This window comes from Rattus norvegicus, chromosome 3 (assembly GCF_021556685.1).
Source record: "Rattus norvegicus strain SHRSP/BbbUtx chromosome 3, alternate assembly SHRSP_T2T, whole genome shotgun sequence".
Lineage (NCBI taxonomy): Eukaryota > Metazoa > Chordata > Mammalia > Rodentia > Muridae > Rattus > Rattus norvegicus.
In genome coordinates this window covers 132,648,702-132,661,549 of record NC_141536.1, presented here as the reverse complement: position 1 = coordinate 132,661,549, position 12,848 = coordinate 132,648,702, and the positions used below count along the sequence as shown (strand labels likewise).

Below are 12,848 nucleotides of genomic sequence, written 5' to 3'. Positions count from 1 at the left end.
AGAAAAGGTTTTGCCACATTAGAAAAACAAAAACAGAAAGCTCATAGAACTTCTCTTGGTTTTCTCAACTGCTTCTGCATCTTAAAATTGCAAATTGAGTCCATATTGTCTGATGCTATGGACTGCTTGAGGTCAGAGAATCTGCAATACTGAAAGCCTGATGGTACTGCAGTCCTGTAGGAGATAGTAGACTAGCTAAACCTTGTTTGGGCATAGAAGTGTCTGGGTGGGGGGCGGGCAGAGAATGGATGGGTCAAGTGACATTGTAGTAAACAGGTACATCTCAATTGTTCATTTCCTGCTTTGCCAACTGCCAAACCATGACCGGTAGGAGTCTATGAAACCTTGTCACTTTGGAATTCATGAACATTGATTTTTGAGATGGGCAGTGCTAACCACGGTCTATATGGAACTGATCAGCCAGCAATTTGATTATAAAGTTCTGTCAATGGGTGTCATGTCTCTTTGATAGCAGGGTTGTTTAGTGAGGTTATGGTAGTCACAATGGCTACCAAGTAAAAATGACTGGGCAGTTGCAGATAGATGATGGAGTTTTTAGTTAAAAATGTGAGTTTTGTAGCTAGAATTAAGTTAATAGTTAATTTGTCTATGGGCGGGGCCTCATGCAGGCAACTAAGGAATGACTAGAGCAGGAGTTTTCCATGGGCATGAGCTTCCTAATTGGTTATTCAATACCAAGTGGCCATCCCTGAAATCATATGAAGGAACATGGATGAGACTGAGTAGGCTGTATTTATATAGTTAGGCATTGATATAAACATAACAATTGAAGACAAAGAGGATGTGAATTGAGAGGGGACATTGAGAGATACTTGGGAGGGGAGGAAAGGGAAGGGGGAATGCTTTTCAATTGAGAAAATTTAAAGTATAATAACTTGCAAAGTAAAAGTTAATTTTTGATTAATAAATACATTTTGCTATTTTAGTGACCCTCCCGTGTTTCCGGATCTGACAGAGAATTGCTGACTTCACAATATGTTCAGTGGAGGCAGACTCTAATTCCTCATGGCCAATTTATCATCACTGATAGTGTCGATAAATATTCTGCAGCCCACTTACACTGTTCAAGCTAACAGTCCCGGTGTCCTGTGTGATTTATCGCTTTCCTTCATTGCCATTTTCAACACATCACCCTCTTAGTGTCACCTCTGGGAAGTCCTCTAAGTCCAGCAGCCACCTTTCAGTATCCCTCCAGCTTCAGAAGCCACTAGAATGCCATAGTATTCTTTTTTTTTTTTTTTTTTTTTTTTTTTGAGCTGAGGACTGAACCCAGGGCCTTGCGCTTGCTAGGGAAGTGCTCTACCACTGAGCTAAATCCCCAACCCCACCATAGTATTCTTATTCGTTTCCCTGGCACCATACTTTCTCCGTAGATTTATCTTAATGACTAGACTGGCTGGCCAGAGAGTTCGAGGAGTCTGCCTACCTCGACATTCTCCTCTATCCACACTGAGGTCACAGATGTATGCTACCATACCTACCTTTTACATGGATGTTTGGTATTCATATTCATCTCCTCGTGTGTGAATGGCAACTACTTTATGAACTGATCTACCTCCTCAGGCCCCAATTCTAGTCTTACCTCGGGAGGTGGGCAGGGATGGCTCTGGGGAGTTCACAGACTATCCTCATTACTCTCTCATAGGCCAGACACTCCTGTGTCTTTGTAGTCACCTCATGCACATCAGTGTTACTAGAGACAGCAGCAAGCTCTGGGCATGCGTCTTCCTAGGAGCCTTGGCGTTCTTGTCCTCTTGCTCTGCCTTGGAGACTAGGAGACCATCACTTTGGCGTATTTCCAGGACTACAGTGGTATGTCTGTTCGTGTGGTATGTTCTCTCCATTCAGAGTGACTCAGATTCAGTCAATCTGATTGTAAGAATAGGTTCATCTGAGTCAACCTATATTTTAAAAGGCACTGTTTTCTTTAGAGTAGAAGGGAGTATTCTGTACCACATCAAACAATTAGCATTTGCGGTAGTGATCTTCCTGGAAATTCCTTATAGGCTAGTATCTTTTCTTCTTGTATATATTCTAAACCTTTATATTCTGTTTTGTTTGTTAATATCATTAACTTATAATTGAAACTACATATCTTCTTCCTAGCTCCCAAACCAAATTTCATAACCTATCTCCTCTCTCTCTTGCTCTCCATCTATCTATCCACCCACTGTCATCTATCCATCATCTGTCATCTATCATTCACCATCTGTCTATGCTCCTAACTACCTACAGACTAGTCATGCTTGTTGGATATTTAATAACATCCTATATCTTGTAGCCAAATTCTAGGATGCAGTTCTTTTCACTGGCATCGCTCTGGCACTTAGAACAATGCCCAGCATGAAACCTGTTAAACCAAGAACTTACTGAGCTGGGGTATTAGTTCAATGGTCTAAAACTTGGTCTGGGTTCATTTTCAGTGGATTAGTAGTACTCTGGCTTTAAATATACAAATGCCAGATAATATTATATATAAACAGGTACATACTTTCAACCCTCAGGTGTTGACCCATGGATCCTTCCTGAGGCATTTTGATTGTAGTTACTTGCACTCGAATCATGAAATCTGATTTGTTATGTCATAGCTCACATGGCCCTCCATATATATGCTCCACCACTATCTATGGTAGTGAGAAGAAGTGAGACCAGGATGTGGTATGGAGAGCAGCCTAAGGAACTAAGGAGGCAGGTTCAGTCTTGCTCTGCATATTCTCAGGACTTGCTAATGCACATGTTCCCCTATGCCCGGGAACTTTCCTGAGTCCTTTTATTGAGGTAAAGATCCAGGGCCATAGTCAGTATATTTCATTCCTGTTGCTGTGTGGGTCCGCTGGTATATAGGGCATATAGGAAATGAAGACTCTCTATGACAAGAGCCAGTGTACCTGGGTCCCTCAGGCAGATTTATTTTGGAGCTAGGAGACTTTACACAGCCAAGCACGTGAGCCCAATTGGTGGTGTACAGACATCCAGGTGTGGGTGAAGGAGGCAACTATGCCCACAGTTCCCTTTCAACCTGCTTATGCCCTCTGCTCCCTATGAGTTTCATGACTAGAAAGGCATTGATCTGTGAAGGAGTGTTGGGATGGCTGTCATACGCCTGGCAGCTTAGGGTGTGAGACTTCTTATCTAAATGGACTCACTGTAAAAACTGGAGAAAGAACTTAACATTTCTATGCCACTGACTGGACCCTGCAACCCCAAAGCCTTCTGACTCACTAGTGTGGTGAGATTATTAAACATTTTTGAGTCTTAGTTTTCTCTTTTGAAATCAGTATTCTCTTCCAAGTTATTTGAGGGCAAAAAAATAGTGAATGCATCTGAAGATGCATGAAGTGTCCAGTGCATGATCATCGTGTGCTTACTACATAGGTTAGGGTTCTGGTGTGGATATACAAGAGGAGACCAGCTAAGCATCAGCACCCCATTCCCCTCTGCTTTCTGATTACGGATGCAATATGGCCAACTATCCTATGCTTCTGCTAGCATTATTTCCTTGCCACAATGGACTAAATCCTCAAAGTGAGACTCAAACCCTTCCTTCCTTAAATTGCTTCTGTTAGGTCATTTTTTATGCCCTGTGGTGATGGAGAGAAGGTTCTGGGATCCCTTTGGATTGGCAGTCAGCCAGCCCTTACTATGGCCTTTCCAAGGAGGTAGGCAGTGACCTGGAACTCACTTTCCAGGAGCAATGTGAGGCTTGACATGGAAGGAAGGCTCACTCCACCTTCCAGGGACTCCAGTGTCCACCTCACATTTCCCAAAATATGCATCTTGGATCTCGGTGCTTGCTAATTTTAGTTCGCTGGGCACAAGGGCACTGACCTCATCGTTTTCTTTGGCACAGTTGCAGAGTGTGGTTACCAAGTACCTCCCTTGCAAACCCAAATGGGAGCAGCAGCACTAATAAAACATCTCTATGACCACGCTAAATCATTTCTAATGACCCAGCTCTCTATTGATCTGGAAATTAAAACTAATTGGACAGAAGGACTCAGAGGAGTGGTTGAGTGCCATGATTTAGAGACTGCCAGGAAAAGAGAGAAAGGAAAGAACAACGGCCAAATGGCAGTACGGATGGACAGAGGATTTGAACAGACTTTTCACCAAGGAAGATGGGCAAATAATCATGGGAAAAGATGCTCAGAGTCATGCTTCTAAGTGGAAACTGAAGGCACGGAGAGGCGCTCATCATAGTCACCAGAATGGCTATAGTCACAAGGTAACAAACCAAAGTAACACTGGTCATACCAAGTGCTTGTTCTAATGCAAATAACAGATCTCACGGGTTGGGGTAGGGATGGGACATGGGAACCCACTGAAAACTGGAAGCTTTTGATTAAAAAGCAGACAACAAATGTGCCATGGTAGTCTGCAATGAAATGTCCCCCAAGGGCTCATGGTCTCAATGCTTGGTTTCTTCCTGGGTGGCACTAGTTTGGGAGGGTCTAGAAATTCCAGGGGTGGCATCCATCTGGAGAGTATAGGTCGCTGAGCAGTTTCTTAGGTGTGTATTATCTTTGTTCCCTTCTAGACTCCTCCTCTGATTTCCGTGTGTCAAGAAATGAAGAAGAGTCTCTACCATATGTTCCTATCGCTATGATGTCATGCTTGGCTACATGTGGTTGAGAGACTATGAACTCTGAAACCATGACTCAAAATAAATCAAATCACTGTTGCCTGTTATTTGGCCATAGTAACACAAAGGTTATCTCTATCTATCTATCTATCTATCTATCTATCTATCTATCTATCTATCTATCTATCTATCTATCTATCCATCCATCCATTTCTTCCATCCACTTACCCACCCATCCATTCATCCCTTGATACAGTAGTCCTCCTTTGTTATGTGATCAGAAATGACAGGGTATGTCGGTATAAATATCAACCACAGCACTGTGTGAGGCCAGCTCAGAAAGAAAGCTAAGGCGGCTTAAGATATAGCTTGGGCTCAGTCATTTCATCATGACTCTGCACTGTATGCTATGCAAAGACCAGAAGCTATGCTTTTGACGTGGAATAGATTAGATTCTTATCTCTGGAGAGAAGGTGTGGGTGGTTCTTGCTAACAAGCTAATTTGGTAACTGTAGTTAGAATAGTTAGTCAAATCTAATGGGTCCACTCAGATTTTTGTTTGATGCTGAACAATAGGGTGGGCAAGGTGACATTTTCTTTTTCTTTTCTTGGCCCATGTGGTATGTGTGTATGAGGCCTGAAACAGCTATTGTCATTCATTCATTCATTCCTTTGCTATCAAAGAAAACTAATCAGAGAAGAGGACAGGTATGATTACAGGCAGAATAGGGCCAGAGTTCCCTTCACTTATGATGCAATTAAACTTGGGGTTTTGTTACTCACTCATCTGGATGTGGGACTGAAGATGGATCTAATGTCAAGAGGCATGAACAGTCTGGGAAAGGATGGTACTACTAGGATCAGAAAACAAACAAATACCACCCCAGGACATAGCTTATTGTATGACTGTGGCATCACAGAAGGGCTGCTCATGCTGAAGGGTCTTCTGATCCCTTCCCCAGAGCCAGCACTGGTGTGAGAAGTGCTGAGCCTGAAGATGGGGCTTTTATAGTTAAAGCCACTCATTCCTCTGATCTAATTGGTCTGGGCCTAGAGTCTGGATCTGCATTCTGCCTCCTATTGCTTATATCCTGCAGAAGCTGTTGGGGGAACCTCTACTTTCTTAGGTAATAGAATCCAGATGATAGATTTCTCTATGGACCAATCTTTGCCTAAGTCCACCCCTGCACCTTGCACGATGCTTTCTTGCTTCTGAAAGGACCAAACATGAATTCATCCTACCCCAGGGCAGGCCTCAGATCCTTAGTCCTCCAGAGGTCATCCGTTATCTCCTTAATCACAGTGGATAGTTGGCCTCCAACAGCAGATTTGGAATAGGTGGGGTGTGGTTTTAATTCATAGTTCATAGTCCCTAGCCAATTTGGGGAATCAGAATTGAGTCCCAGAACTGAAACGTGACAGATGATGTGTTTGGTTGCATCTGGAGAGCAGTAACCTGGGAACTAGTGTACACAGGAGGTTGTGGGTTTCTCATTACATTCCTCAGCCCAAATCTCCATTATTGGTGAAGCAAAAGCTCAGCTGTGGAAGACATTTTTGGATTAAAATAGAAGCTTCTAGATGTGCCTCAGTCGTGCTGAGTGCGTCCATCCTCCATTACAGGTAGCCCTATATTGCTGATATGACCATTCCTTGCATTGCTTCAAGTCCTAACCCCAAACTTCTGAAGGACACACAAAATCTCAGCCTCATAAATTAAGAGTACAGCAGTTATATCTGGAAGCTCTATAACCAGAGGCTCCCTATGTGGATTATGTAGTCAGTAGATGTGTCTATTCTAATCTTAACTACCCCAGTAGACGCCTCCTTCCAAGTCTCTAGGGGTCATTTCATAGCCTGTTGGTAAGGATAATACTACCTTTTACCTTAAAACTCAGCGAGTGCATCTGTACAAACATTCGCAGAGCATTGTTGGATGTGGTGTCGGAATAAGCTCACTGAATGGCAGCTGCTAATTTTTCCATCCTGGGATGGTTTTTAATATGAATTGTGAAGCATGTAGTTTTAAGTGAAGGGTTTTCTACTTAATGAAGCTATGACCTCAGGCAGAATTAACTATCAGTCACTGTTAATTTGTACTTTTCTCCCAGGAGGTTACAGTACACTACATACTGTATATATCTTACTTCCTTTAAATACCTTATTAAAAATTATGGATATGGGTCTGCGGCAGAACAGTGTTTGCCTAGTGTGTTTGATGCCTGGGTTTGATTCCTAGCACTAAATAAATAAAATTTTAAGAAAGGTTTTAAAAGATATCTTTATAATTTTTCATTTTTGAAAGGTGATCCAACTTTCAAATATGTCAGTTTAGTCAAGGAGAGAGCTTGGCTGCTAAAGGCCTCCCTCACAAGCACGGGAACTTGAGTTTGGGTCTTCACTGTGTGTCAGTGCACATCTGTCACCTCAACATTAGGAGAGCAGAGGCAGACACTCCCACTGAGCTGATGAGCTCCGGGTTTAGTAAAAGAATCAAGTAGAGAGTGATTGAGAGGCCTGATGCTGACCTTTGACTTCCACACACACCAGAACCCTTACACACGTGTACACACACACATACACACACATACACACACACCACATACATTCACATGTGCACACACACATTCACATGTGTACACACACACACCACACACACATTCACATGTGTACACACACACCACACACACATATATTCACATGTGTACACACACACATACACCACAGCACACACATACATTCACATGTGTACATACACACACACCACACACACACCACACCACACACATACATTCACATGTGTACACACACACACACCACACACACACACCACACCACACACATACATTCACATGTATACACACACACACACCACAGCACACACATACATTCACATGTGTACATACACACACACCACACACACACCACACCACACACATACATTCACATGTGTACACACACACACACACCACACACACACACCACACCACACACATACATTCACATGTGTACACACACACACACTCACATGTGCACACACATCCACACACAAAAACATTACTATTTATACAAAATAGTTCAAAATGACAAATATACACAAGGAATAACACACATTTACAATGAATATGTAATAACACATATTACAATGAATGTTTCTAAACACTATGTAATGTGCAAGTAGCTCGCATGAATATTTTACCTTGGTAAATCGTAAGATTTTTCTGGCTTTTATACAGATCTATCAATTATATCACAAGAATAAAAGTTTAAGCAAATTCATACTAAATTGATCTACTTGAAAGGAGCCTTGGTCACTTTTTGAAAATGAAGAATTACAAATAACCTCTTAAAACCTTTCTTAAAAATTTATTTATTTAGTGCTAGGGATCAAGCCCAAGGCATCAAACACACTAGGCAAATACTGTATGGCCACAGACCCATATCTATAATTTCTTAATTATTTATCTCATCTGCATGCTTGTAACCACCAGTAGAGTTGAAGACAGGGTCTGCACAGCTAACTTATTTTGAAGCCTTAGTCTTGTGGTCTCAGCGTATATGCTATGGGCCCATTCCCATTCCCCCACTTTACCATTTTAGGTCCTTCCAGTAGACAACTCTGGTATCTCTTTGCCTGGGGTTTTCTCTGGGTCTCAAGGTCCACCCTGAATCTGGCCACCCAATAAGCTGAAGTGCTGAGGGATTCATGTTTCTTGCAGAATGAAATGGGATGTAGAAGTTGGTGGATCAGTACCCCAGCTTTCTTACCTCTTACATGACATCACTGAACACCTATGGAACAGTCCCCACAGATGAATCAAATCCCAATTGCTGCTAGTGATAACTTGCTCATTAATGCCTCTGTCTGCTGCTTTCTCTTCCTTGTCTCACCTCCTCAATGTCTTGCTCGTTTTTCCCTGGGGCAACCTTTCCAATTAACTGCTTGCACTTGACTGCTTGCCTAGCGTCTTCTTCTGGGATATTCAAATGAAAGCAAGCTTCAACTGGGATGTATAACCTCTTGGTGTTGCTCTGTTTTGTGAAAACGAGCCAGCTTAGACAGGGTGCTATTTGAAGAAAGGCAAACCTAGCCAAGATTGGATGGACCTCGCCAAAGAACATCAGGGACACTGTAAGGACGCCAGAAGCCAATGTGGGAGCTTTTTATAACAAACCAGAGCCATCTGCCAGACTGTAATAACCAGAATATGAAAGTCCTAATCTGGGATACAGTTAAACTGTTTACTTTCTGTTTGTGGTTATGTATTTAAAGCTTAACATGCTCTGAATGGTGGATTTAAATCCGTAAGCACATTGTTTTTAGGAAATTGGCACTGAGTCCTTTTAATGCAATATGCAAAATAGAAGGGTGCATCGAGACCTGGATATTTTCACTTCATTGTTAGTCTTCTGTGTTCTTAAGGAAAAACTGGGAGGACCAGAGCTCTGTAAATGTCTTGTGGGATACCCAGAACCACTCTCGAAGCCACTTTCTAAGAAGCAATTTCCTCCTGTCCCATAAAAACTCCACAAAGCACCTCAGGCGAATACTGAGGACATCGGGTATGTTTGCAAACTGCAAATACAGCAGACATTCAATTTCACTGAATTCATCAAAACCCTAATTGGGACAGGAGCTCAAACCCTACAGCTTAATTACTTTAATTTTAGAGGGTGACAGACTTCCTCATGTCCTTTATGCTGAAATGCATTTAGAGAGGCCCATGGGTGCTTGCTGCAATTCTCTCAGCCAAGTCAAAGTGCAGAACAGCATAAATAATAGTGCTAAGTGAGAGCCGTGATTAGATTTATTAATCATTCAATTCCCGATTTCTGTCTTTTGTTGTGACATTCCTTGGCACTAGCTTTGCTGTCTGGGAATGTAAGGCGGGACAACTCCCACTTCTTGCTGATTGCTTTTTCTACCACTCAAGAGACCATCTAGGATTAAGCACTAGTCCTCTGATGTCATTATGCTAACCCATCATTTGTTTTCATTTACAAGACCTTCTACCTGTCCTTTCTGCTCCTCATCCCGTCTCTGATGGGAGCCATGGACACCCCTGTCAATCATTTCATCAACTGAGTGACCAAACCTTCCTAGTGATGTAGGGTGGAATCCAGTAGTGAGGACCTCAGGATGAATAGTCCAAGAGTTGATAAAAGTGTCTAACTTGCTTAGACTTTCCTTGTAGACCAAGTACTATTATTAGTGTTAAACACGATAGGTTTCATCACCAAGGCAACGCTCTGAAGTAAATGTGTTTGTACCCACTCTATAGATGAGAAGGATCAGGTTTTAGTAGCTAAAATAACTTCTCCAAAATCCCCCAGGCTAGCAAACAGCAGAGCCAAGATGCAATCCCAAGTCAATCTGATTCTTTGGCCCACCTTCCTTCCCAAATACAATTCTGTGCCTTCTGCAAAGATGTGAGGGAATCTACAAAAACAGCAAGTGCATGGCTTTGGAAATCTCCAAGCACAGGATTTAAAAAAAAAAAAAGAAAAGAAAAGAAAGAAAAAGAAGTTCTAGCTAGGAGTAACTTGTGGCTATTCCCAGTTGAAGCTCTGGCTGTCATCTTTCTCTGGTCATCTTTGAGACCAGTCAGCAAAGACCTGGAGAAGGAGGAAAGATGGATGCCAATGACCTGTGCAGCGGCCATGAGCAGGTGTCCTAGCCAAGCTTGTGATGAGTGCTGATGAATTGCGAGCCACAAACACACTGCATTTCACTTCATAAGTAATTAGCTGTGTGGCACCGAGTAGACATCACCCAGCCATTTGTTTCATTTCTTTACATTATCTCTTCCCCTTCCGGGCTTGCTTCAGAATCAAGCTGCAGGTACAAATGACTAATGAACTAATGACAACACTAATAACAGCCTGGCTAATCATCATACCGCTAATGGTGACAATGCTAATTAAGAAAGTGCTAAGAGCAACAGCACCTGCTGGTGTGACTATTCATCTCTGGACAGCAATGATGAGCTGGTCAGGCAGGGAGAACCAGGGGAAGGTAACAGCAGTAAAGGCAGGCATGCGGCTCGTTCTGTTGGCACTAACTACCTATGTAGGAGAACCCAAGAACATTACAGTGTGGGCCCATTAACTTCAACACAATGGGTCATGGAGAAAGCAGAAAAAATTTAGCCCAGTGTATGAGACAGACCTCAGTCACGTGAGCAAATTCAGGACCCTCTTATCAGAGATAGTCTGTCCACCAGGGAGCCCTGGAGCTGATGTTTAATAAGACCAAGATGTCCTTCTGCTGTTGCTTGGAAGGAACAAACACAGCAGGCAGAGAAGGCAGATCAGTTGGCATAGAAATGGGGGCAGTTAAAATGGACCATGGAGAATAAGCAGTGAATTCTACGGCAACTCTTAAGTGTACATTTGAGAGACTGACATCATGGCATGCTCAGCAGCTTCTGAGAGAGACAGAGGCCTGACACACGTGAGAGAGAAGGTCACCAGGATCGAACTTCATACCAACCAGACTACACTGAGGTTCCTGATCAGGTGAAATAGATTTTGGCTCCCTCAATATTACAGTAGAGTCACATCTAAAATAGTAGAAATAGGTTTTTTCTAGAAGATAGTGAGTCTTGGGTGTTCTGGCAGAGGACTGAGGATCTCATTTCTAATGAATATTTTTCTGAGGAAACTAGGCTCTGAGAGCCACAGGGGAGCTGCATGACGATCCATGAACCTTCAGACTCTGACCTTGGTTGTCCAATATCACACACTGGTGACTTCTGAACAAGTCCTTGGGACTGTTAGAGAGACAACAACACTCAAAAGGTTCAGTAGCCCTGCCAGGATGCCCCCTGGCATTAGAATAGTCTCCTTAGGTTGACTCTGGACTTCAAGGGCCCTCTAGACTATAAAAGCTCCAGCCTGCAGGAAGAAAGTCGACATCCTAAACTGTGACAGTGATGAAATTTTTAAGTAGAAAAATTTTGCCTCTTTTCTCCCCTGTCTTTCTCATTTATCTCATTTCCTCTGAGGCAAGCACCACCATTCGCTTGCAGATGAGTAGCTCTCAAAATGAGGTGCGTGGGGGTGCACTTTCAAGTTCACAGTTACCATTGTCAGGCTTGGCAATTCCCTATGTGGAACTGGGGTTCAATAGCCCATCAACATGGGAACCAAATAACAGTGGCTTTAGGATGGAGACCTTTAATCACACTACCCAAGGTGCCATTATGGGTGAATTCCAACATGACAGCCTCCTGCCTCAGTTCCATACTTCTGTCTTCTCCACGCCATGCACAACCATCACAAAGGAGTCATCAGTCCTACCTGTCCTGCAAAGAGCCCGCAGACGCCAATGATGCACAGGATGTTGAACACAGCAGAGCCCACGATGGTGCCGACTCCCACATCCCCCTTTGTGATGAAGACTCCTGAAACACAAACCAACACCAATGTGGCTGTAGTGGTCCAGCTGCCCTCCAAGGAGAGCTCGAAGGACGTTTCCTAGTTCTAAACTATGCTCAGGCTCCAGAGGAGGGAGATTTTGAACCCAGAGGTTAGACTTTCCCTTAGTGGCCCTGTCCCTGGGTCTAAGCACAGTTCACACATAGTTAAAGCATTGTATGACCTCAGCAGAGTGGAAGGTTCTGCCTGAGGGGGGGATCTAGGAACTTAATATTTTGTAAGTGGGAGACAACCCAAATCTGAGGGTCTTCTTCTCCAGAACCCCTTTCTCTCAATATAGATAAGAGTTGAGACATCCTCCTAGCATCACCTACCTATGACCGATGTGAAGAGCTCCGGGGCCGAGCTGCCTGCTGCCATGAAGGTGGCTCCTGCCACATCTTCACTGAGGTGGAGGCGCTGCATGGGACAAAGACAAGACAGGTGAGGTGGGATTTTACCTTGGGATACACATGACTGTGGCTCCTGAGGTTCTGAACACTGGACTTCAGAAGGACCCAGGGGCTGGGTTCAGTCCCTCTCATTGTCCCTGCAGTCAGAGCTTGGCTGCTCCTACTCTCTGCTCAGCAAGCTCCCTTGCAAGATCAGCAGGGACTATATGACTCCATTAGTCAAAGTCTCTACAGAAGATTTAGGGGTTCATCATCCAAATGTATCAAGGGGCTGTCGCGTCAATAGCTAGGAGGGTAGAGTAGTGAGCTGAGAGCATCCTGGACAGTGGTGGGCAGTCACTGTCTAACGGTAGCTCTGCTTGCTTCCCTAGGTGTCTGTGGACACTGATTTAGAAGAGATGTGTGCAGTCTAG

The 12,848-nt window shown here is 43.4% G+C and overlaps 1 protein-coding gene across 2 annotated transcripts in view; it reads right to left on the bottom strand.

Annotated features, from left to right (window-relative positions):
- The window catches only part of Slc24a3 (solute carrier family 24 member 3), a 502,316-nt gene that overhangs the window by 124,779 nt on the left and 364,689 nt on the right, over positions 1 to 12,848 (bottom strand). For both annotated transcript variants that reach the window (NM_053505.3, XM_087654830.1), the window contains 2 exon segments: positions 11,906 to 12,009; positions 12,358 to 12,442. In NM_053505.3, coding sequence (NP_445957.2) covers positions 11,906 to 12,009; positions 12,358 to 12,442 — 189 coding nt within the window.